At 41.2% G+C, this 26,519-nt stretch overlaps 2 protein-coding genes across 2 annotated transcripts in view; one reads left to right on the top strand and one right to left on the bottom strand.

Annotated features, from left to right (window-relative positions):
• The window catches only part of zgc:110158 (uncharacterized protein LOC553590 homolog), a 36,620-nt gene extending 17,880 nt beyond the window's left edge, over positions 1–18,740 (top strand). Inside the window, 16 exon segments of the mRNA XM_054614651.1 lie at positions 8,202–8,291; positions 10,891–10,914; positions 10,916–10,972; positions 12,284–12,343; positions 12,465–12,468; positions 12,471–12,530; positions 13,428–13,492; positions 13,929–13,990; positions 14,168–14,213; positions 14,705–14,740; positions 14,852–14,906; positions 15,141–15,211; positions 15,570–15,648; positions 15,756–15,784; positions 15,923–16,024; positions 17,488–18,740. Coding sequence (XP_054470626.1) covers positions 8,202–8,291; positions 10,891–10,914; positions 10,916–10,972; positions 12,284–12,343; positions 12,465–12,468; positions 12,471–12,530; positions 13,428–13,492; positions 13,929–13,990; positions 14,168–14,213; positions 14,705–14,740; positions 14,852–14,906; positions 15,141–15,211; positions 15,570–15,648; positions 15,756–15,784; positions 15,923–16,024; positions 17,488–17,517 — 870 coding nt within the window. The 3' untranslated portion in view covers positions 17,518–18,740.
• A 2,850-nt stretch (positions 18,741–21,590) lies between these two features.
• LOC129103720 (ankyrin repeat domain-containing protein 34B) lies at positions 21,591–25,661 on the bottom strand. The gene is made up of 5 exons (XM_054614308.1): positions 25,449–25,661; positions 24,836–25,018; positions 24,032–24,248; positions 22,289–22,425; positions 21,591–21,893 (listed from the first exon to the last, which is right to left on the bottom strand). The coding sequence occupies exons 1-5, from the start codon at positions 25,659–25,661 to the stop codon at positions 21,591–21,593; spliced, it is 1,053 nt and encodes a 350-aa protein (XP_054470283.1).
• Positions 25,662–26,519: the final 858 nt, after the last annotated feature.

Consider the following 26,519-nt stretch of genomic DNA (forward strand, 5'->3'; position numbering starts at 1 on the left):
AGGAGAGGGCAGTGTAGACAACATGAAGAAGAGACAGTTAAGGTATTTGAAAATGTCAACACAGCGAGAGAGAGAGAGGGGGGAGGGATGGAGGATAAGCCTAGTTTTATTTTTATCTTACGTGTAGTTACCACAGGAGATCTATGTGTAAAACCATAACACTCAAGACAATTTTAGAAAAATAAAAATAACGTTTCATTTGAGTCATACAATGGTTCTTACATTTAATTTAACTTCACGTTTCTATTAGAATTTAACTTATTTAGCAGTAAGTTTAATTAGATTGAGGTAAATATGAAAATGCAGTATATTTATTGCGCGTATTTAAATATCTCATTTGCTTTTCTAAAAAGATTCAAGTGCAAACTGCAGTATTTAAGCACTGGAAACATGTTTTTTTTGTGTACATCTTAAGTCATTTTAGTTTTTCTTATTGCCTTAAATTTTCATTAAATATTTAAACCCAGCTGTATTGATTCCAGTTACCAGCTGTCCATCATGCTACAGGTTTGGTTTACCCAGTTTTTAAAATGTTTCTTCAAAAATCCATTAAAACAAGCACATACTATTCAGCATTTAAACAACCTGCAATGACTGTATGTCACATGACTATATGAGCTTCCATTGTCTGCGACCTGCAGTGTTTTTTTCCCCCTAACTTAAGGCTAAAATAATATTAGTTTCAGTTTAAATCAAAAGAAGCTCTATTTTCCCAAAAGATACTTGCTTGCATGCCGCCTTAACCTCTCGTTTAGCCTCTTCTCTACCACCAGCACTTTCAGCGCGCTGTCATGGAAGAAGAGAAAAGAGCTCTATTAAAGTTGATAATTAGCTGTGTGATTAAGTAAGAAAACACTGCAGTACACATCCTACATAGTTAGCTGTGTTACACAGGTGGAAGCAGCAGTGTGTCTCTTTGTGTTATTTTAAGTATTTTGGGGGGAACAGTTGGAGCCTGTGTGGTGATGTGAAACTGCAGTGAACAAAACTACTCTACTCTTTTAAAAAATGAATTTGTTCCTTGACTTAAACAACACTTTAACGATGGCTGAGCAGTTGTACTTCAATGCATTTGAACACTATTACTATCAGGGCAAATGCTCTCAACGATGGAATTTGTGCACATGTTCATGTTTTCACTGAAAACTAATTTAAAGAATAATCTCTTATTTGTTAATTTAGGAGCACCTGTGCAGATTTTTTTGGCCACTTTAGCGCCACACTCGGTAATGTAGACAGCCTTTTATATGGCTAAACTCCTACATGAACACAGAAGCAGAGATAGAAAACACAGGATGAGGGTTTATTGTACTGATGGGATCAATCTGTCGGGCTAGTGAAAGTGAAAGTTTTATATATGTGGACAAAGTGAGTTCCATGATATATTATTATTATTAAGAATACATGTAATATAAGCATCTGTGCTGAAGTTTTTAGAAATCCTACTGGAAGTTTAGTGTAAGTAATATTCTTGTCCTCATTCTTCCAATATTCTTGTCTTTGGCCCTCTCTGGCTAAGTGGATGTTGTGTCTGCAGCATGTATTAGTGCTGTCATCCGGTGTGTGTGCACGTGTGTTTGAGTGTGCACGAGGCCGCCTGTCTGGTTCAGTACCGACACTTTGGCAGCAGCTTTTGGGGGAAACGTGTGTGTGTTTTTGTTGTGCGCGTTTTGAGGACCAGCTGGGCTTTCAGAGATTGTGTGTGTGTGTGTGTGTGTGTGTGTGTGTGTGTGTGTGTGTGTGTGTGTGTGTGTGTGTGTGTGTGTGTGTGTGTGTGTGTGTGTGTGTGTGTGTGTGTGTGTGTGTGTGTGTGTGTGTGTGTGTGTGTGTGCGTGTTGTGTGTGTGTGTGTGTGTGTGTGTTTGTGCGTTTGTTTGTCAGACGTGACGGTGAGAGTAGCAGCCGTATCCTGTTGCTCCAGAGCGAAACACACTGTTTTGACTGGGCTGATAAATTAACCAGATCGCCACAGTCAGCTATATTTTTTCCCCTGTCTCCACACTCTCACTCTCTTCCATCCTCACTCCTTCTCCCCCCCCCCCCCCCCCCCCTTATTTCTTTCCCTCACTCTCTCTCCCTCTCTGCGCGCTAAGGACAGCAGGTCAAGGAGACAGTGATGAGGTACATATCAGTGTGAACCAGAATGTAGATTAGTACCCTCTCCAGGCAGGGACACGCATAAATACAGACACGTGTACACACACACACACACACACACACACACACACACACACACACACACACACACACACACACACACACACACAGATACATGCGCTGTGTCTCTTCCTACCTCTCCCCTCTCTCCATCCAGTGTTTATGTCTCTGTCTTTATCTCTGTGAAAGGTATCAGGCGGAGGTCAATAATGTGTTGAGCACTATTGATCTGTCCGAAGGTCCTATGGGTGAAAGAGAGGGAGAGGGAAATGGAGAGGGAGGGATCAATGCTATTCTGTATAGCCATCTACATACTGTACTGTACCAGCCAATCAGATCATTAGTCTTTTGTTCTCTGATAGATTGTTCATCAACATTGTGGGTTTGTACTAAGGAGGAAAAGCAAACACAACATGGTGTCCTCGCAGGGAGCCACAACTGTGGATTAGCACGTCACAGTTAAAATTTGTTTTTGTCACGAAGACAACATCGTGGGGATTCAAGGGGTGGATTAAATTTATCAGAAGGTGCTTTGGGTTGTCTAGTTTCAAGCAGAGTGAATGTTTACAAAAGGAATCAACGGTTGTTTCTTAAAGTTGCATTTCTGCAGCTTTCATGACTGAAGTGACATCTTAATGTGCGTTCTACAGACCAAACCAGTTAACCCCATTCAGAGTATCGTCACTAAAGTAACATCAGAATCAGATTGATACCAACAAAACAACGGGTGTGTGTGGAAATGGGACAGTTACGTTTTTTTCCCAATTCAATTACCGTATTTTCCGCACTATAGGGCGCACTGGATTATAAGGCGCACTGTCAATGAATGGTCTATTTTCGATCTTTTTTCATATATAAGGCGCACCAGACTATAAGGCGCATTAAGCGAAACAAAACAGTCAGTCAGTCAAACTTTGTGAAACGTGTTCACAATAACTCTCAACATTGTTCAAACGTTAATGAGCGTATTCACAATAACTCCCAACCCTGTTCAGTTGTAACACGTAAAAAAAACAGTCTGAACAGTTTGAAGTCCGCGTCGTAAGCGTGTCTCTTGACAGGAGCCATTTTGGGGTCCTTATACACACACACACTGTAATATTATGGTGAAGCACAGTATGTATTACTCCGCGACGCTCCTGACTACGGTAGCCGTAATGCTCCTGCGGTGCGGCTTTGTAGTTTACCAAAGTCGTACTAAAACATTTTGACAGAGCGCCGTGTACCACACAAAATCGCTTCGAGGTCAGTAAGCACAACCAGAATTAATCCATATATAAAGCGCTCCGGATTATAAGGCGCACTGTCGTTTTTTGAGAAAATTAAAGGCTTTTAAGTGCGCCTTATAGTGCGGAAAATACGGTACTCGTTTAGTCTGTAACATCTCAGAAACAGTGAAAAAAGCCCAACACAAATTCCCAGTGCAAGACCAACAGTCCCAAACCAAAAGAGATTAGGCTTAATATCTTCTTTTTTTTTTAGGAATTGCAAAACTGGAACCAGTCAATTTGGGGTATTTAAAAAATAAGTTCTAATGATTTAATGAATAAGGGCTGCTCCCTCTTAGTCAATTAGTCAACTTATCGCTCGTTTTGGTCTTTTTTTTAAATACTTTTTTATACTCAATGACTTATTTCTAAGTAACATTTAAGCACATCTCTGTTACACACAAGATTTAAAGTGGTGCTTTTCTGGGATTCTTTGTGGAGAAGCCTTGTTTTATAGATCTGTATATCTTTAATTTCTGGAGGACAGCGCTATGTGATTTAGTTGCAAGTAAAACAGTTGTAAAACTATTTCTTTTTCCTTTTTCTGCTACATCCAAGCTGATTAACAGTCTTGATACTGATGCTTAAGTGCTTTTTTTAGTGTTTTTAAGGGGCATTGCACCGTATTTTGGGGTCTTTTTGTGGAATGGATAGGTGAGAGGTGACAGAAAACGGTTGCAAAGATCACTAGCTAGATGTTGACGTTGGGGTCACAAGGTATGACATTTTGACCTCTAGGACACCATGACGCCCAATCAAAGCTTCAGTCCGATGTGTCGTTACAGAAAGAGAAATAGGCGGAATTCTCCTGTGAAACTATGGAGGGCACAGTCCGCCACAATCTATATGTTTTGCTAGAATGAAATATTTTCTGTGTTAATAATATGTCAAAGTTATTATAGATTTTGATTGAATATTTCAACAAATATCAGTGCCAAATATTTTTTATCTCTACAGGTTGGAGTGACAGAGTAATTGAACTCGGTCTCATTTTAACTTTATGTTAATAAATACAATACGATAATAATTAAACTTTTCCTAATCATAAATTATTAAAATGACACATAACTGGTGTAGCTTTTCTTAATACAGTAAGCCAGTCTGTAGATCCTTAAATATATTTATAGATGGACTGACAATGTTATATTACGTTTTTGTTTTTTTTAAATGCTAAAGTTAGCAGTTGTGAAGCACCAACGAGGAGCTGCAGTTCAGGTCTGTAGTCCAGATAGTGTATTATTGATAGCCAGAAACATAAAAAACGCACCTTTTTTAATATTATTTTTGTGCAGACACGGCTTCAGGATGCTTTGACACCGTGTTTGTGCAAAGCTGCCGAGGAAGGCCATTAAAATATGGCTCACAGTTTAAACAGTGTAAATATTCCCAGACATTTGAAAATGTGTCCCGTGGGTTTTGTTGAACTTTCAGCCAGCTTCAATGAAAGAGACGTATTCTTCTCCTTCCTGCTGCATGTCAGGCATTAAAGCACCTTTTAAGTTTGCGCGCTGCCACCCCGGCGCTTCCTTTACAGATCCTCTCCATACATTCAGCCGGGGAATGAATAATTCAGCTCGGCTACAACAATCCATGTTCATTATATCAACTAATTAGTGCAGCACTAATGTCTGCTGTGGATTGTACTGTCTTCTTGAACTTGTTTCTTTGCATAAAGGTACGGTCTACCTGTACGTTGTGTATGCACAAGGAATAATTGTTTTCCTGCACCAATGTCAACAAGACAGAATTCCCGTCGATTTATCTAGATTCAAGGAGACAGTCTGCCACTACCGAGTGTTGAGTTGAAAATGGAAAGGTAGATATAGACAATACTGTGGGGGCAACCAGAACAGCTAAAAAAAAAAAAGCTATGTTTGATTCTTTTTTGTATTTCCCCAGGCCAGTTGGTTTTAATAAAGACCGACTGAATACTAAATCTACCTTTGCTGGTGGCAACTGCGCTTTCTGCATGCTTTCAGTTTGCTTTTAATCTGCGAAACGGGGCATGCACAAGCAGATAGTCGATCATTAATAGTCTACGACAATAATGTGACCAAGTGATTAATTGTGAACAGAAATCTCTCTCCTTTTTTTTCACTCCCCTATCATTTCTTCCTCTTCTGCCTCACTCTTGTATCTTCTAACTCACTCTCTCCTCTATCTCGCTCTTGTGCCTTCTCTCTCTCTCTCTCTCTCTCTCTCTCTCTCTCTCTCTCCCCTGCATCTTCTTATTTCTCTCTCTCTGCGCTCCTGGAGCGGGGGATGCCAGGGGGACAGAGTGCAGATAGGACCTGTCTCCATAGCAACAGCTTCTGCAAGCTGCTGACACCCTACTGGGGGGGGGTTGTGATGGGGAGGAATAGTACAGGGGTTGGGGGGCACAGGAAGGTGTGTGTGTGTGTGTGTGCGTCTATATGCTAGTGTGTGCGTGTCAGTGCTGGGAAAATAAGTGAGGGGGGTCACAGAAAGGAGAAAAGATGGAGAGAAAAGTGTGCAGAAGAAGAGGGAGGGAGGAGGAGGAGGGGGAGGATGGAGGAGGAGAGAAAGAGGCAGTCGACCCGGCTTCTTCCCCAGGGACTCAGTGGCCTGCTCATGTTCACTAGCAGAATTAGCATAAAGATGGGGGGAGGTGTGCGTGTGTGTGTGTTCTTTTCCCGTTTTTATGTGTGTTGGTTTCAGGATAGTCAGGAGGAGAAGGGCAGCGAGTGTGTTTGTGTACATGCGTGTAATTGGTAATATGCGTTGTTGTCCAGGCATACAGTGTATGCCACATGGATGTTGTGTGTTCGTTAGTTATGCTCGCTGGTGGAACGGTAGACGTGTGTGTGTGTGTGTGTGTGTGTGTGTGTGTGTGTGTGTGCGTGTGCGTGTGTGTGCGCAAGTCCCTCCCCTGGGTCTTAAACCCCCTCCCTGTTCTGGTCCTGTAGCCTGTGGTTCTCCCCTGTCTGCCTCTCTGTACTGAAGGGCTGCACTTTATGAGCCTGTGATGCAACTCTTTGTGTGTTCCTGTATGTGTGTGTGTTTGCGCGTTCATGTGTGTGTTTGTTCCGGCGTGCTTATGTAAGCACTCTGAACACGCGTCTCCGTCTATGTGTGTTGACAAGAATACAGTTATATCATATTTAACTCCCGAGCTGAATCATTCACCCCCACTCCTCTATCCTAGATTCTAATTTTATTGTTTTCCATATTGTTCGATTGACGTGAAGGCGATTGGAAACGGTAGTATTGTTGTTAATATGATCAGTAATAGTTAAACAGTTTAGTTGATTAAGTTTAGGGGATTTTTTTATTGTGAGTCTGTAAAATCTGGTTACCTGCCAATACCAAGTCGAACCCGATAGTTATACTTACTTAAATGTTGAGTCTGACACAGTTAAATAGCAATTGGAGCATCCAAAAGTCCGCCCACCTTACTTTTGGCGATCTTAATCAACGTAACAAAGGTCATGAGTCAAAACTATAAAGTTGCTCAACTTAAATTATGCTAAAAGTCTTTGTGGAAACTATAGAAGCACAGAGTCCACTTTCAGTTGAGACAATTAGGCAAGGAAGACATGCGATGCTTTCATATTACATTGCAATGTTCAATATTTATTTTTGATACTTGATATATAAAATCCCTTGACAACATTCCTTAAATAAGATAAATTGTAAACTTACAAAAGCACTAGAAAAAAAGTGTTTAAACTAAGATCGGGTAAATAAATTAATAATCCAAAGTGAAACTCCCTTAAATGGGAAAAAAACAAAAGATGGACCATAGTTCACATATTCTTTATATAATATCGACATTTGAAGTATACAATGAGGCACAAAGATAACACAGTAGTGATTTATTTTGCATAAAAGCAAAACACTTTTTATTATTTGTGATACAATACATCCCCAACTTCAGCCTCCAAAATGACCATAGAGTTGAATTTAAACCTCTGACACAGTGAAGAAAAAATAACTATGATATTTGTGTGTTTTTAAGTTTGCATTGGATGTACCCCCCCAAAAAAAGCACCTGGCGACTCCAGTGTATATGGGGTATAAGGATCATCCAAAAATTCAGTTTTGAGTGACCATAGTGCGACATCCCTCTCAAAGAAGTCACCGTTACATTGATTTAAAACGATGTAGGAGTTCTGTATAAACAAGGAATCGGAGAGGTTATACTTTTGCTGTTTGTTAAATAACCAAACAAACTGTTGAGCTGTGTTTTTTATACGAGATGGACAGTAATGCATATTAAATATAATCATATGAATCATCACATCCCTTGTAGTTGAATAGGTTTGATTTAAAGCTCATTTTTGTCAGTAAACTTTGTCTCTTTCCAGCTTTGTGTCACTGAAACTTCATGAATGTTTCTCTCAGAGACCTGACTCTTTTACATAACAAAAACATTTTGGTAGGATTTCTCCTCTGTAACTAGACTTGTTCAGAGTTTCTCTTTTGCTCTTTATTTACCACAAATGAGAGAACAGTTTAAAGGTTTTAATAGAAGAATCTTTTCTGAATTAACCATTAAAGTTTAGATGAAAGTGCGGCCAGGAGTTTGCTGTGATTGCAGGTGCAGACACTGCCCCCTATAGTAATATTTTGGCCAGTGCATGATGTACATAAATATCACTGTGGAGCAGATGGACACACACACACACACACACACACACACACACACACACACACACACACTAACACACACACACACACACTAACACACACACACACACGCATGGACACTTGCACACAAAACACCACATTTAATCACAGCCCTTGTGTGTTTCAGAGCGCAGCAGCAGCGCCCAGCCCGGTGATGGGCAACATGCCCCCGAACGACGCCATGCCAGGTGGTCCCATGCCCCCAGGCTTCTTCCAGGTATGACTTTGCTCCCCTGTCACTGGTCTGTTCACACCTCCGGTAACACTCATCTCTGTCTCTCTACCATTGATACACCTGACTCTCCAAAAACAAACCACGTGACGTTCAGGCAGCAATTGCATATTCTTTGAATTCCATCTCACAAACCTTGAGATGATATATTGTATCTAAAAGTACAATATATTTCTAATGGTTTTAAAGAAGAACAACTCGCCCACATACTGACATAGACTTTACTCTACTTGAAATACACAAATCCCAAAAATGTGTCTTTTTCTTTTTTGTCTGTAAAATAGCTCTTTCTTCTGCAAAAAGGCAGAACATTTCAGACTAAACAATAGAGCTGGACTGATATCAGCAGGCCAATATTGTTGAGTAATATTAGGTTATGAAAGATATAGCAGCGTTGGTGCTTATGTTTGCAAGTTTGGCCAGAAACTTCAGCAACAAAACAGTGTTGTGAAACTTTGTGATAATACATTTTTCAGTGAATTCACTGGGTTTTAAAAGAGTTGGCTTAGCTTAAAAAGATTGAGAATATTCTGAAACTGGCAAAAACATCATCTGTAAAAAAAACAAACATGTTTCAACATTTAGTCAGACATATCTTTTTCAAAATGTTATATATAAAATGAAAAGAAAATCAGGTGATATCAGATGTATTATTAAGCTTCAATGCCGGCCTCAAAAATCCAGTATCAGTCGTGGTCTTGTTATTAATGATGATTGAATCAGATGACAAAACAATTCCAACTCTCCCACTTGTTTTTCCCACATTTTTCCAAACAATGTTTATTCCACTCTCAATGTTAAACACCCACCAGAGCCTCTGATGCTCACACCGTTCATTCATCTGTGGCTCGCTGACCGATCCGTGATTCAACCATCCCGTATTCATCCTCACTCCACTCCCTCCATCTCCGTCTCTGTCTCTGACCTGTCTCGGCTCTGTGATGGGAAAGGTTTTAGTGTGGGAGATGGCTGTCTGAAGAGAGAAGAGAATGAGATGCACACACACAAACACATGCAGGCCTATGTGCACACATTCACAAACAAACACACACACACACGTCCTCTGTGAGGCAGTGGTGTGATGGACAGCACTGGCATTTGGCAGGAGGCACGATAAGGTGGTGGAGAAGAGTCTGAGAGAAAAAAGCGAGTGACACGATTGAGAGAGGGAAGGAAGGATGGAGAGAGATGAAGCGGGGGTGAGAAGAAAAAGACAGGGAAATGTGAAAGATCGTGGCCACCAGGATTGTGGCCCAGTGTTTTGTTTCTGTGACTACCTACCACTCCATTGTTTGCTGGCTGAGAATGAGAAAATGTGCTGAGAGGACGGTGGTGGTGGTGGTGGGGATTAGTGAGAGTACGACTGTGAATAAGCACGGAAAGGGTTGGGGGAGTGATGGTGAGGAGAGACGCATGGACGTGCTATTTATAACATTGGTGGGGGAGTGAGACTGGGCGAGGGTTTGTGTGTTTTTGTGTGTGTGTGTTGTGTTCAAGGGACCTTATTGTAATGGAAAGCTCTGGTTGTTTGCTGCATATATGGCGCATATTCATAGTTCGTTAATAATCTTTTCTGTTACAATACCGAGTTTCAGACACAAACAATATCTTTTTTTCGATACTCTCCTATGAGAAATGTTAACATGTTGTTATGTTGTTCTTTTCATTTGACAAAAGGTCAAAATGTTTGTGAAACCCAAGCAGGTGTACAAACTGATAATTTTATTTAAATCCAAACAAAGCCTATTTTCTTGATCGCTTTAATGTGCTGAATATATTATTTGTTAAATAGATTAATCGTTCTTTTTCTATAAAATGTCAGAACAGAATAAATCCCCTTATCAGCTTTTCAGTGCTCGTTTTGTCCAATCAACAGTTTAAAAAAAAAAAAAAAGAGAAGAGATGAGGTTACTGACCATCGTAAGAGCAGATAGGAGACTGTTGCATAATGAGTTATTTATTAGGGGTCGTTAACCTCTTGTCTTGGGGTGAAATGTCAACAATAACACAGCAGTGTGTCAGAGAAGCTCGGGGGTTTGCTTTTATAGCTATGTTGTTAACGGAAGTGGGCTCACAGTAAGCGGGGGGAAAAAACTCCCAACTGTAACTTGTTTTTGTCAGTAACATCTCTGTGGTCTGAAGTTGCCACTAGTGCCTGTCCTGCTGCTTCCTGTCCTGTTGCAGTGAGCCTTTGGCAACACTGCCCCCATGTGTTTGAGAAGGAAACTACACCTAGTCCTTTTGACCTGAAGGGTCCCAAGGATCATCTCGTTCATCAAATCTACACGTTTGAGCAGTCAAGCAAAATAAATATTTCTCTTCGCTTGTTTGGACTCAAAACTGTTGGGCTTTGGCTTCTAATTCTGTGTCTTTTGTTGAGGAGTACTTCATCTGACTGCAGCTTTTAAAGAGCCCTATCCATCTTCTTGCTCCTCTTCTTCCTCCTCAACCCTAAAGGCTCCCAGCTGACTTCCCCCCCCCTCGCTCTCCTCCTCTTTATGATTTTGATCGGGTAATTCCTCCAGGTGTAAAAGCCCACTTTTTGGGCCCCTCCCCTCTCTGATATCGCTCTTCTTTCTTAAAGGGACCACCCGGCTCTCAGCAGTCCCCCCACGCACAGCCCCCCACACAACCCCAGCAACCCCATGATGGGACCCCATGGCCAGGTAAGAGGCAAAGTCTTTCTCTCAAACACCCCGCTCTCTTTCATTCCCACTAAATGCTCCCCCTCACCCACACACAAGCTATTTTTCTTTCCATTCACTCCTCTCGCACTCTCCTCTTCCTTCTCCTACCCTCGGGCCCCGTTAGCTCTAGTTTGGTCCTGGCTATATCCCCGTAGATTTCGGCCCCTACGGTCCCTCTCCAACTCCTTTTTTTTTTTTTTTTTAATGAAAGCCGGGCATCCAGAGGCAGCAGGGCCTGCTCCTCTCCAAGGCCCAGAGTCGGCTATCCCTGTGTGGGATGAATAATTCACTCCTTGCCCCACCCCCAAAGCAGCTTGTGGGGGTTGCACACTTATCTGCTCCTCCACTCTTAACACACACACACACACACACACACACACACACACACACACACACACACACACACACACACACACACACAGTATACTTCCCTCTGCTCTGCTTACTTGTTCGTGCACCTTATGAATTAAACAGGGGACAGGCACTATGGACACGTCACATATACACAAAAAACACATGGGTACACATATGTACTCCCACTTTACACCCATATAGAAGGAGTTTTGAGGTGCTAAAACTTCCAACTAGATCAGAGAGTAATCAGTATATTCAGCAGGAATGAACTTTCATTCTCAGTCAGCGTGTGTTTCAACACTTCTCCAGAACGGTAGCTACAGATGCCACTGTGGAGGTTAAGCTCGTCTTTGCCCATTAACTGCGGCAGCCCGGCTCTTCATTCTTGTGGTTTCTGGTTTCCGATTTCCGTCTTGTGTGCGAGAGAGTGTGGACATGCTTCCTCTGAGGCTTTTGGACGGTGTTGTTGGCCCGAGGTGTCTCTAACTACGTAGGCAGACCACAGGCCGAATCAGCTTACACCACAGCGAGAGCAGGCCGGTTGTGCAGGGAGCCGTGTGAGCGCTAGCTTCACACACACACACACACACACACACACACACACACACACACACACACACACACACACACACACACACACACACACACACATTAAGCTGCAAACACAAAAATCAATGCTTAGAGTGTGTGTTAATTCATAAAACACTGACTAGCTTAAGTGTATTTTTCTTTGTTTCTGGTCGATGTGTTGATGATCTTTCAGCGTCATCTTCCATTCCCCAACTACACTGTGTCCATCTGTTTGTCCTCAGTGCTCCTCCGGTTTGAGAGCTCTTGGATTTATCAATAATGAAAATGTTGTTTTCTCTGTTTCCGTTTCTTTCCCACCCTCAACCCTCCCTTTTTTCTCCACCTTTCCTCCATTTCTCTCTGCAGCCTTTCATGTCACCACGGTATCCAGGTGGACCGCGCCCCGCACTCCGAATGCCAAATCAGGTACATGAGCAGGTTTCTTTTTTGTGTTTGGCATTTCTTAGTCACTGTTGAGTATCTGTGTTGCCAAGGGTGAAGGTGTGTCAGTATTTCAATCGGTTTTCCATGTCTGGTCTCTCCTCAGCCTCCGGGGGAATCCCTGGATCTCAGCCGCTCCTGCCAAACAGTTTGGACCCTACAAGACCGCAAGGTGAGGCTGGTACAGCTCTCGTAGTCGAAATCCTGGTTCCCCATTATGAAATATGTTCATTTTGTATAGTAGATGTTGTCTATAATAGATGATGACTCTACTAGGGCTGTAATGAATAATTATTTTCATGATTGATTCATCTTGAGTAATTCTTTAACTGAACAATTACTTTACTAGTATTTTGTTTTCTCCAAAAAGAACAGTACTGACGACAATGTGATATAAATATGAATATGTTCATTCTTAATAAATCATTCTAGGCCTCATCATTCATCATACCGTTTACTTTTTTATGTATATTTTTCATACTGACTGTGAAACCAGTTTTTCAGTCTTTTTGATAATAAAAAAGTTTTTACAAAGTGTTCAATTTAACTTGTTGAACCCTGTTAAAGCCCAAAATAAGGATAAAAGCCCATCTCAAGTTCCCAGAGCTTCCAAAATCGTGTTTGTGTGAATAAAAGTATAAAATAAAAAAAGATTCAGTAACCTCATCCAAAGTTTCAAATCCTCATATTGGACAAATATTTCTCATTTTTAGTTTTTTGCTTAAATGAATAATCAATTTATATCTATTATTTGTTAAATGAATTATCTCACAAGTCATACCACCCAAAACATTTGTATTTTTGTACAAATTCAGTTCCTCTTTCCTGTGTGGATTGAGTACTCGTGGGTGTGTCTGGCTCAGTGAGGGGTCCGTGGTGATTTTGGCTGCAGATTACATCTTCAGGGGCCAGCGGGTTACGACTAATGGGATTAGGATGAAGCATTGTCTGCGGCACGTCTCAATTCGTGACTTTAAGAGAGTAGCCATATGTGGATTTACACGAACACCGGTGTGTTATGTGATGTGCGTCTCAGTCAGTGTGTGACTCTGTCTGTCTGCTCTTGCAGGACATCCTAACATGGGTGGACCAATGAGAATGAACCCTCCCAGAGGAATGGCCATGGGCCCACAGGTATGAGCCTGAAAACACAACGACACACACACGTTTATTCATTTAATAATGAATGTCAATTTGACTCTTGTTAAGATTAGACAGGGGTACTTTTGTTACTTTAAGAGTTCTATTATTGTATCTTAACTGTTATCACGTTTAACACTTTTATTTATTCTTATGAAATGTATATGACTGTCTTTGTAGGTTCGGTTGCTCTAACAGGCAAGATTGTCTATTTTCTTGAATTCTAGTTCCTCCTGTATACTCATCAGAACAGTCCAGGCTTGTTTGTTTTTCCGTGATAAATGTGTGATACTAGAAAATGTGGCACAAAAATCGAATCCAAATTCAAGAATTAGATTCTCTAAAATCAACTGTAACATGAATATTGCTGAAAATCAATAATGGCGTCTTGTTGAATGTTCTAACAATGTTTTTAACAAATGTCTTACAGAATTATGGCGGTATGAGGCCTCCTCCAAACTCCATGGGCGGCCCCATGCCAGGAATGAACATGTAAGTTAAACTATCTCATACATCTCGTCACATAGAATGACTCTTTGTGTCTTATTGGAGGTTAATCTTTGCTTTTAATTATTTATGTTGCCTTTTCAATTGACACCATTTCATCTTTTGTCATTTTTCTCTCTTCCCTTTTATTCTTCTCTTCCTTCTCTTGCTGTTTTGCCTCAGGGGTCCCGGAGGAAGAGGGCCTTGGCCAGGACCTAATGCTAACTCTGTGAGTCAGAAAGCCTTTGTCCTTTATACATGACCACATAAAGATGTTGGGCAAAGAGAGGGGAAAAGACCTTCAGTGCCATGCAATTACTGTTCAAACAGCACAGCAAAATGAAAATGTTATGCATATGATGTCCAGAGACTTGTCGATTTTGCTCTGTAATTCGTTGTCTTCTTACACAAATTGTCCATCAGTCAGTTTAATCAAGAGATACTTGTGACTACTGTTCCTCTTTTCCAAGGCAGTTTCCCGAAAGGACATTTAAAGGGATATTTACAGCAAAAACTGTTAAATAAAAATCTGACTTGAGACTGAAATCGGCTTACTTCATCGGTGCAGTCTGCACATTTATAAGGTCACTAAAGTAACGGGTTTTGCAGGACTGTTGTATTGGATTGTAAAGTGTTCCTCTTATTTTTCTCCACACTGTATCGATTCACATTCTCTATCCTCTGACACTCAGATTGTCTGTTTCTTCTTTCCCCCTGCAGATAGCATACTCCTCCTCATCTCCAGGAAACTATGTGGTGAGTTCAAATCTGTCAGAAACCAGAGCAGCTCTCCAGCATACATTTAGAATTTAATTCATGTTCTGTTGAGTGTAATTTTAACCTCTATCACCGATTGTTCCCCACCAGGGTCCTCCAGGCGGAGGAGGTCCACCTGGAACACCCATCATGCCCAGCCCAGGTGGTGCGTCACCTAATTATGTCCCCAGCTCTAACACTTGTGTCACAAATAGACCTTTCTCTCGTTATTTTTCTCACTAAACAAGCATGAACGTGTTCCCTTATCAACCAATTATCAGTGTTTTCATGTCTATTTTACATTTCAGTATTTCATTTGTTTGATTAAATCTTTGTGGTAAGTGATCAACATTATCTCTATATCATGAAACTAAAGTTTATTTTTTGTTTATTTCCTCAGATTCTACCAACTCCAGTGAAAACATCTATACAATGATGAATCCTATCGGACCGGGCGGCAACAGACCCAACGTGAGTCTCACATAAATGGATCTGTAATGTTGTTTCAAAGGTTTAACTTTCCAGGCTTGTAACGGTTCAGGAAACTGCAGATTGATTTCAGGGTTTCAATTATGAATGTTATCGTAATGATTAAAATTACACAGCCTTTCCCACAAGTCCAGCTTAAATGGGGTCTCTAACCACATCACTGGGCACCAGTACAACTCAAACGATAAAGAAATGTAATGCTGCCACAATCGACTGGAAATGAACCAGGGAGGATAAATTAAATAATCTACTTCGCCCCGAGCTGTAAAAACCACAGAGGTCAAACATGCAAAATAATATAGCAGTCATTTATAAAGCTTGCTCTTCATCTTGTCACCAGTTCCCTATGGGACCTGGGCCTGACGGGCCAATGGGAGCTATGGGAGCCATGGAGCCTCACCACATGAACGGATCACTAGGTGAGTTTAAACACAGTTGTGCTTTACAAAGTATAACTAAAACAGTGCTTTATTTTTGAGCAAGTTTACCTTGAAATACAATTGAGCTATTTCTTTCCCTTCCTCAGGGTCTGGGGATATGGACGGGTTGCCAAAGGTGAGAAAAAAAATCGGATTTCCAGTGACTTCTTGTTTGCTGAATGTTCTTGTGTTTAGAATCTATGCTTTCTACAGTTCACTGATGCTGTTTTTAGGAAGTAGTCTGATCAAATTGTTTCGCCCTCTCTTCCTCCAGAGCTCCCCTAATAACATGGGGGGCATGAACAATCCTCCTGGAACGCCGAGAGACGACGGCGAAATGGGCGGAAACTTCTTGAACCCATTCCAAAGCGAAAGTGTAAGTAGAGCGAGTGACTGGCATCTCACGACCCTTAACAGTTATCCTTGACCTCATGACAAACCAGTGCAAGAATGCAAGCAGAGGGTTCACCTCATTTTTTTCAATATCGATCTCAGACTATGAACAGTTTGTCTCTCTTCTCTTTTTTGTTTTTATTTATTTATTGCTGTATCGGTTAGTCTAACACTTCATATTATCTGAGCAGAGAAGGCAGCAGTGTTTCTTTTCAACAGACACTTCTTCTAAAGAGGCCCGACTTTGTTTGTCAGCAATTAAAGAGATGCTTATAAGAAGTGCAATAGTCAAAAAGACGTTTGGAGTAGATGTCCTCACTTATCCAAAATGTTATATCCAATTAGTCACTAACTGGTGGAAAACCTAGCCAAACCCAACAAGGTCATTTTAATAAAAGGAGAACCGATCCAAGGAAATCAGATCCTGTTGGAATAGACCGGTGAATAAGAACCACATAAAGAGAGACCACTAACAAAGGTCCAAACCAAGCCAACCTGTGTAAACATCTAGTTTCAAGTGCAGCACTCCTGCTTAAAGTCTTAACACTCTATAAATGTGGGAAACAGCACTATAAATTTGAAATGTAAAACTAGCTACACTGTGCCTGAAGCGCACAACAGCAAAGTAATTGAACAGAATAGTAATAAGAAAAATAGGGCTGTAAAGAATATCTGATGTTCTGCTTGCATTGTAGCCGTTTACTAATCACTTAAAAATGCATTGAATATGCATTGTATACCCTCTGTATCAGTGATGGGCTGATGGACTCAGTTGCGTAGTCTGTTTCATTTATTTGTTGTATCCAAGGGCAAATGTTCCCAGCAACAGGTGGAGGGGCGGACTGTGTGCCTTGCATTGTGTAAGATTGTGACGGTCTCTTAACCTCGGCCTGGAAAGCCACGGGGCGCACAGCCTGGAATTAAAGTTGAGCTCTAATACTTTGATTCAACGGGTCAGCTGTACAGCTAGGAATCATTAGGATATTTCAAAATAAGAGCTCTTATTAGTTATTTCTCACTTGGGGGCAGACATTCTGTATGCTCGGAATTAAACCAAAGTTTCTAAATGTGAAATAAGTTTAGGCAGCTGAATACAACATTTGCCTGATTTAAAACAAAATTCAGAATGACTAAATCTCTTGTTTTAAGAATAAGTAAATATGTCTATTAGTTTAACTATTTCTGGTGCTCTGTGCTAATTTAAAGTCTGGTCTGTACCAGAAGATCAGTCCTCCCAATCCCAGTCCTAATCGTCAGAAATATGACTGAATTATTATAGTATTGATTACTTGCATCAGGTGTATTAGAGCCTTGTTGAATTAAGTCTGTGCTTCTTCTAGCTTTGCAGGGCTGGGTCTGAGCGCCCTCTGGTGTTTACATGTTGTCAGTGACATATCCACTCATCTGTGCCCTCCTCTCCCCTCCCCTCCCTCTCTCTCTTTTCAGTATTCACCCAACATGACGATGAGTGTGTGATTTTATTATTTTTTCCTTTTTTTTGTATTTTCCTTTATTCCCTCCCCCCCCCATATTTTGTACCCCTGCACCTGATTTTTTTTTTCTTCCTTCAATTCAATCCTTACTTGACCTCGGATTGGACCCGCTCCCCTCCTCACACACACACACACACACACCCTCTGCCCCCAACCAACCAACCAACCAAACACCCACCGACACGGGATCCGCTATCTCCCACCTTTCCTCTTCTTACTCGGGAACTCTATGGCCACACAGCCTTCTGGGACGGCCCTTGAGCATGCTGGGACTCTAATTAAGACGGGCCCTCCTGGAGCATGCAAGATGGCCGCCGGTCTGAATAGGAAGCAGTCACAGAGCAACAGGAAGAGCCTCCTCTCTGACTCTGGCCCCGGACTCCCTGGCTTCCTGTCAGGTTCTAGACAATGAGCAAGGGGAGGAGGACAAACGGAGAGGAGGAGGGAGAGAGGAGACCGGATCACACAGAGTTCGGTCTTTTAGCAGCTGCCTGGAAGCTTCTCAACCACGACTTTGGACTTTTTTTCGTAATTTTATTTTTAGTTTCTGTTCCTCCCGACGGATTCAGTTAAGGGTTGGACGAAACGACCCCTTTCCCCCCCACATTGTTTACTCTGTGTGTACATTTTTAACAGAGATGTTGTGATGATCAGTGAACTTTGTTCCCCCTCATTTTTTATTTTTTTGTGTATGTATTGTATCATTGCTATTTTTATTATTGTAATATTGTTATTAATGATATTGGTATGATAATTTTAAGATTAGGTTCTAATTTCTGTTGTTTCTAAAGGGCACATTATTATGATGAAGACAGCATATGTGCATTCAAAATCAGAAATCATTTGCTGTGTAACATGTGGCTCCATGTGAGCACACTGCCCCCTGCAGGTAACATTGTATTCATCAAGGTACTGATTGGCCCTCTTTTTTTTTTATCTTTCTGAGTTTTAGCAACCTTCTAAATTTTTAACTCCTTGTTCAATAATCCAAACCAGAAGAAGAAACGGCTCCTGTTTTAGTAGCTTCCATGCAGTGAAATGCACAGCTCTATTTATTTATGTACTTTTTAATTTGTCTTATGAATCATTGTTCCTTTTTTTAAAAGTGTTATCCCTGTCTTTTTTTTTTTCTTTTTTGTTAATTGCAGAACTAGTAGCAACTGTGTAAATATGCAGATCCAGTCAGCAGCGTCTCCATTGATATCATTAGACACTCTTTCCGAAGCCCTGAAGGTGCTGAAGACCCCCCCCCCCCCCCCCCCCACACACACACACACACACACACACACACACACACACCTACTCATGCTGCTTCCACTAATGCTGCCCTCTTAGGTTGCTGTTCACTCCGACTTGTGCGTAGGCTGCGTTATCATCTCTGCTGAACTGTAGTGAACACTTGGATTGTTTTTTTGTTTGCCGATGAGTCCTCAACACACTGTGATGTATGTCTGTGCTTTATGGACATTTGCTTTTTACACACCGGTCAGTTTAGCTTGCTGACATTTTGTCATACATGCGGTGCTCCTTCTGAAAGGACTTCTGTCTCTCCGCTGTTGTTTTTTTTTTTTTTTTTTTTTTTTTTTTTTTTTTACGTCGGAGCGAAGCAGGAAGAGGAAAGGCGTGGCTCTGTTGACTGTAACGAGTGGCCTCCCTCCCTTTGCCCATCTTGAAGAAAACGACCTCTGTCCTTTTCCCTTTTCTCACCTTTCCAACGGGCCAGCATTGACACTCACACACCACCCTCTCTGATTTTCTTTTTTGTTTGTTTTTTGTACAACTCTCACCATCTTTTGATTTCAATTTTTTTTGTAAATAATGTAAAATGCATTTTGATATCATTGACATGTTTTGATATTTTCAAATCACAGCAACAGTTGGTCAGTAACGTGCTGATTCGGGGGCGACTGTGTGTGTTTGTTCAGAGATGGTGTGTCTTTGATGATGAGCATCAGAAACTGGAGCTGCTATAGACTATTATGCTACTTCACCTCATCACAGACAGACGTGGCGCTTTACTGTGCATCAGAGCTGTACAGCGTCCAGGGGTCTAAGAGGATGAGGGAGGACCATTTTTTGAAGTGAGTGTGTTTGAACGCCTTTAGCTAACTCACTGTCACACACATTTTCTTGACAAATCTTTAAATTAAACATGATTATTGTCAAGATGCCTCCCTCCTCTGCCTCTGTTCTTGGAAAAAATTTGGAGTGAGGTGGCCAAAAAAGCCACAAAACAGGCATATTTTTCACTATGTATGACAGGGAATTTACAAGAACAGAACGAAAAAAGGACAGTTTTTCAGAATAAAACTCGTCCCTTCCACGTCTGACTCCGACGAACTGCATTTAACTTCCCTCTTGACACAACTGAAACCGGAAGCAGGGCAAACTGGCTCTCAATCCGACACACCAGACAGACTTTACTATGAAGGATTTTTTTTAATCTATTTAAAATGGGGCTGGGGAGAAATGTTTTGGGAAAGTAAAGAGAAAAAAAAATTAAGGGACAGATTTGTTCTTATTGCTGAGAAAGAGGTAGAGAGAGTGCGGGAACGGGTGTTTCCGCCCCTGTACTTTTGAAATACTGTTGTATAAAATGCAGTCGAACTTCTCTCTATCTTCCTGTCCTGTAAGTAAAGCCGTCACAACGTTGATCATTTCTGTATTTCTATTGTGCTGATGTATAATACTGTAACATTCAGGGGTAGGGAGGGTAAAGAGAGGATTTTTTTTTTTTTGAGGGGAGTAAAGATTTTTCTGTTCAGTTCCTCATTTTTTTCCTCTTGATGACAAAGCAGTATTGAATATGAGGCAGTCTGTCCATGGGGAGTTGCTTTGTATCTCATGTTAGGGTAGTTTCAGATCCTAAATGTCTCGTGTAGTAAAATGAGAGGTTCCTTCTTCGTATGTTTCTTTATATTGTAAAATTTCTTTAGACAAAAAAATGTTGCTTATTGGAAAAAAAGGTGGGAAAACTGCATTGATAATAAATGTTTTTTTGTTTTTTCTTTGCTTTCGTTTTAATTTTCATCAAGTTGTCAGTCGTTTTTGCCTGTGTCCCCCTTGTTGTAGATACATATTAAAAACAAATAAAATGACTTCACTCCTTTTGCCATGAACATGCATGTTTTTTACTGGACAAAATCTCCTTTTTTCTAGTTTTTCTGTGGATTAACTGATTTATAAAATGGATTCTCGTCACATTTCAACAGACAAACTTTAGAGTCATCGTTCAAAGTATTATCTGTAAAGTTTAGAGTACTGGCTCCATTAGTATTATTACTCAGCATGAGATTACTGTTCAAACTAGTGGTTCCCAATTTAGAGGTCGATTTTCCCAAAACAAATCAGAGAGGTGGTGAAATGGTGGGTATGGATGAAGAAAATGCATATTTTTTATTTTGTTTTATATTTTCAAAAAAGAAAAAGAAGCTTTTTTTCTGCTTGCCATAACTGGTGAGTTTACCCTCATAAAAACAAACGTCCTTATTGGATTGAATTAGCTTTCAGCTCACTGGGATATGAAAGCTGAGAGGAGGGTCAGCAGCCATAGCTTGGCTAAAGAGGGTCACAATAAAGAAAAAAAGTTTAAAACCCTTTTTTGACAGTTATCCCCGTTTTTTTGATGAAGCTCAGTTTTTTTTGAATTGTTGTTCAGACAGTTTACCATCAAAGAAGACAAGGAAAACCAGGAAATAATTACATATGAGAACCTAGTGTTTTATTTATCCACTTTATTTCTTTTTACATTTTGGGCTTATGTCACATCCCAAATATGAACCAACTATATTTATTTATTTATTTATTTAATTTTATAATACATATTTTATTTCATCTCATTTAAGTTTTGCTTTTTTTTAAATGTTTAAATTTTTTATTTTATTTTGCACTTCTGTTACAAAACAAGAAATTGTCATCGCAGTGATATTGTGATTTTAAAATGATTTACTCGGCTGGAGTTGTTCAGACCCATTTTCAGGCATAATGCTCTCTCGTATCAGAGAACCACATAATCGAGGGATGACGGCCTAAATAATATCTCCTCCTCCGATCTGCTCAAGCTGCACCGAGTGGCGACGCGTTGACCTCTTGCCCCTCTCGCTGCAGCAGGAGGCAGGAGCGGCAACCAGGGAGGTCACAGAGGAGGCGAGCGACAGCCGAGGGAATGTCGCCGGTCTCACGGATGCTCTGGATGAACAGGAGGGTGGAGGGGAGCTGGGCGGGTGAGGCAGAAACACCATGCTCCTGCTTTTGGAGCTGGACACCTGAGTCGGAACCTGGAGGTGGGAGTGTGATTGATCGGCTAAGGGCGGGAGGTGAAGCGGAGGAGGAACCACCGTGAGGGAAGGGAGGGTGTTCCTGCGGAGTTGGGAGTGAGGGGACAAACAGGCTGGAAGCTTATCCACGCAGCTCCTCAGGGTCATGTTGTCTGATGTTGAACCTCCGGGTGTCAAACACCTCTTAGGGACCAGTCTGCTCGGGGTTGCCTGAGATGAGCTCATCTCCGTGAGGGAGACGACCGACTGAGAGAGTCTTGGAAGAAAGTCCTCACTGCAGCTGCTGTAAGTCTCTCCTCCATATCTGTTATCCCTCCTTTGAACCGCGCTCTCCGTTCTCTCTCCAATCCTGGACTGATGACAATGTGGCTCCTCATCTCCCCTCCCTCCCCTCTCCCTCCTCGAATCCTCTCTGTCTCCCTCGTCCAGCAGGCTCCTCTCCCTCATGCCCTCCTTGTAAGTCCGGTTCAGACAGGCCAGGTTGTGAATGGCCAGCCATGGCTCAGATAACATTCTCTGTCGGAGCGGTGGAGTGCTACAGTGGCTCAGCGGACTCAGCTCGCAGGAGGGATGTCTGCTGCTGCTGCTGCTGCTGCTGCTGCTTCCACTTTGGCCTGATTGAGGGGAATAAGACACAGACAATGAGTAGAAAAGCATACACCTGGAGATAGTTGAGAAGAACTGTGTCTCCTTTTTGCATTTTCATATTTTCCCATCTTCTTCCTGAAGTTTATTCCATCTTTTTCCCCATTAAAGTGTTTTTCTTACCCGAGGTCTAATTGAGCTACTGTGTTTAAGTAAAAATGTACTTAATACTACATACTTATTCTAAGCAGATTTATGTAGGAGTATGTGGTGTGTTCACACTAGAAAACTGCCAGAAAAAGCAGTCACTATTACTATAAAAGCACCCACAATGCAATGCAGAAGAAGGGTTGCATCTCTCGTTTGTAATGCACCACCAGAGTTATAGCTTCACCTCACCCTGACAACACATTTTCATCTTGTCTCCTCAGGAAAGAAGCACTCAGCTAATGATTTCAGCCACCAGGAATTTATTCTCATCTGTCTAGACTTGCCTTTGTTAAACGCAGCTCTGCTATATCCAGGAGGGGCACAGTGTCTGCATACTGAGTAGCCAACTGTTGATGGTGCAGATCTCACCACCAGGACACGTGCACAGTGTTACTCACCAGTGTCCATTAGTTAGCACAGCTATTGTGCATTTAAAGGGTCCTTATGCTGAAATTGCGAGTTTCTTGGCAATATGAGTAGTAGCAGTAGTAGTAGGAGGGTTTTATTCACGATATATATATATATATATATATATATATATATATATATATATATATATGCACATTTAGGCTAGCATTGTTCCATAATTTAACCCCAATAATAGAACTTTGAATACAGGAATACTTATATAATATATTCCCTATGTTCTCTATGTAGGTAGGTTTTTTTTCTATGGTTTTGCATGTTTTAGCCCAATTACTACAAATTACACATACGATTTGGACATTCAAGGATTTTAGATTTTTTTTCTAAATGTTCTCTCACCTTCCTGGTAGCGAGTGTTTTGATCAATTTTAAGTAAAGTGTGACATTTAACAAATGGAGAGAATTGGGTAATCAACCGTAGTGAACATCATGTCTGCTAACAGTCTTCCAGTTAGTATCCGATCTGCTGACACTGTTTCCGCTATTAAATCCTGTCTTAAGACACATTTATACCGACTACGAATTCATTTTATTTATGTATTTATTCATTTCATTTTAAATATAGCTCTGTTGTGCAACCACTTTTAAGTTTATTTTAATAGTTTCGCCTGTCCTACCACAAATGCTTTTGAATGATTCATCTGTAAATGTATTTTATACGGTCTTCTTTATTTTGCTGTTTTTATTTGTTGATATTTTGTATCGATCTGATGTCCATGGAAAGCACTTTTTGCACTTTGAAAAGTTCTATACAAATAAAACTACACATTTAGTTGTGTGGTGATGTGTACTCTCAGTGTCATTAAAACCATGCAACGATGATGTCTCGTACAAAATAAAAGTGAATGTAATGTTCACTGGGATCAGTTACCTCAAGTATCAAGTATCTCAAGTTGCAAACAGGACGATATAAAGTGTACTTTGACTGAACTAAACCACACAAAACAGTAGTAGGCTTTGTTCCCTAATCTGTACTTCTGAACAATCCACATAACTCACTAGTTCCTCTGAAGTTGAAGATGTTTTCTCCCTCAGGTGAGTTGGGGGATCCGGTCCTGAGGACGATGTCAGACGGGGACATGCAGGACACCGGCGAGGTGTCGGGACATGGAGGAACATTCAGGTAATGCCTGGTCACCGGGCCTCCGTTCACACCCATCTCCGTGGCGATGATGATGATGTCACGACCCCTGGCCCGGCAGGCATCCACCAACACCTGAAGTACACAGTGCTGCTGAGGTAGTGATTGGATTTGGGCTTTTTTATGGGGCCCAATACTGAAGTTTTTGTTAGTGATATTCAGTACCTACACATTTGAACTATTTTAATGGGGATAATTTAATAAGATTCAGTGTTTTTCTACAAAAAGATTTTGAATATTTGCGGCGTACTAAATACTTGTACTTTAGTAGAGTATTTCCATTTTATGCTACTTTATACTTTTACTCCACTATATCTCAGAGGGAAATATAACTTTAACATTTATTTGACAGAAAAGTTACTTGTTCCTTACAAATTAAGATTTTGCATGCAAAATATATGATCAATTTATACACTATGATTATTTTTTCCAGATTAAAGTACCCAAGAGTATATAAATATGTTAAAACGAGCTCCACCTTGACAAACTTCATAATTCAAACATTCCTAACAGATGAATGTATAATGTACCTCTTCCTCATCTGCTGGATAGAGCCTGAACCAACCCTTGAGTATTTTTCCAGCTTAGTTTTCCTTCAGTTAACATACGTACATCTTTATTTTGACCGATTTTTTTTCTCCCTCTCCACCAAATGCACTGACCTTCAGTGTCGACTGGTGTTGTGCATTGATGGCGTACACCAGTGCTGAGGCTCCGGAGTAGTCCTCCATGCTGGGGTCGGCTCCTGCTGCTAGCAGGGTGGACGCCACCTGAGCTCCTGCTCGCTCCATACAGGCGTACATCAGAGCAGTGCGTCCAGCCCGGTCCTGTGCATTTGGATCCGCCTGATTGGTCCACATAGGAGGTCAGCAGAGAGAAGACAACAACTCAGATGCAACCTCAGCAAAGGCCCAGTGTGAGTCTATCAATGAGATCTGATCTTGCTTTGCTGCTTTGTGCTCTGGTTCTCAAGTAGGAAAACACTTTATGAAACCGTTTCAAATTCATAATCGTGCATGTAATCAATAATTATCTTGCCTTTGCGTTATGTTCTACAGGATGGAGGACACAAGCAGAGCTGGAAACACCAGGTACTTGTTTACTATGCATTAGTACCAAATACCTCAAGTACTGCAGATACACATTTATTATGTATTAGAAATACATCTAAATCAATATACTGTTAAACTTCTGGGAAAACTAGCATTCTGTGGATTGCATTTGAGCACATATATTCTGTGTTGATATTGCAAATGTTGCTCAATGCAGACTGACCTTGTTCTGGAGCAGGTAGGTGAGGAGTTTCACCGTTGCAGGCCCAGCAGGCTCACCTCTCAGGGTCTTACAGGCAGCCAGGAGAGGGGTCTCTCCTCTGGGGTTGCACCCATTGACCTGAGCTCCACCTTCCACCAGCAGGCGGACCAGACGAAGCTTACAGGAGGCTGCTGCACTGATGAGGGGGCTGCAGTCTGACAGGGGGTCCGCCATGGCCTTTAGGGTGAAGGAAAGTCAGTTTTTCACGAACAAAGATGTTACAATATTCAAATTTCAATGGCAAAACACCTTCAATGCCCGCCATGGGCTTCTTATACCTGCTATCCTTCTGAAAATCTAGTCTAAAGAAGCAATTATAATATTCTCTTGATAATATTCTTCTATCAGTGTTTAAACAATTCTACAAACTAAAATACACTTTAAGAAAGCATGCTATACTACATACATTTGCTACATCAATATACAAGACAAACTGGACACATATATTGTGGTTTAGTGTAGATCCAAGTTATATTTAATGTATGTTAATGTATAAAACTTTAAACACGTTCACAGCACTAATAGTGAACATTAAACTCACCTTGTCAGTGCTTCCTCTTCTACAAGCAAGAAGAAACAGTAATCCAGAGTTTATTCAGACAATGCCATTATTTCATTTCATCCTTTGAAAGGTTTGCCTCGGCTCTGGGATGAAGTGTCCTCATGTTGCTGGCCTGCAGCAAACTGCAGAACATAAAGTGAGAGGATACTAACTTTCATCCTCTCTCTCTGTCTCTCTGTGTCCCTCTGTCACTCCTCTGTCCTGATCTGTCCCTTCCGTACCTGCTGGGTCAAGAGGAAGGTTCGGTCCCACAGCGAGCGTTCAAAGTTATAAATGGTTTTGAGCCCAAAATGTCACCTGTTGCAGACGCTGCGCTACAAAGACCCAGAGGCCCTTTGATATGAGTCAGCTTTGAACAGTTCTCATCTGCCTTGTGACCACCGTCTGCTTCAAACACTGGCAGAGAGAAACCGATGAGACACACACACACACACACACACACACACACACACACACACACACACACACAC

Source organism: Anoplopoma fimbria, chromosome 15 (assembly GCF_027596085.1).
Source record: "Anoplopoma fimbria isolate UVic2021 breed Golden Eagle Sablefish chromosome 15, Afim_UVic_2022, whole genome shotgun sequence".
Classification (NCBI taxonomy): domain Eukaryota; kingdom Metazoa; phylum Chordata; class Actinopteri; order Perciformes; family Anoplopomatidae; genus Anoplopoma; species Anoplopoma fimbria.

Excerpts from the sequence above, each read along its gene's own strand:
- LOC129103720 (XM_054614308.1), bottom strand. The coding sequence starts at position 25,661 with ATGGCGGACCCCCTGTCAGACTGCAGCCCCCTCATCAGTGCAGCAGCC. Across the intron at positions 25,019-25,448 it reads CCTACCTGCTCCAGAACAAG|GCGGATCCAAATGCACAGGA; the intron begins GTCAGTCTGCAT and ends TGGACCAATCAG. Across the intron at positions 24,249-24,835 it reads AACACCAGTCGACACTGAAG|GTGTTGGTGGATGCCTGCCG; the intron begins GTCAGTGCATTT and ends TGTGTACTTCAG.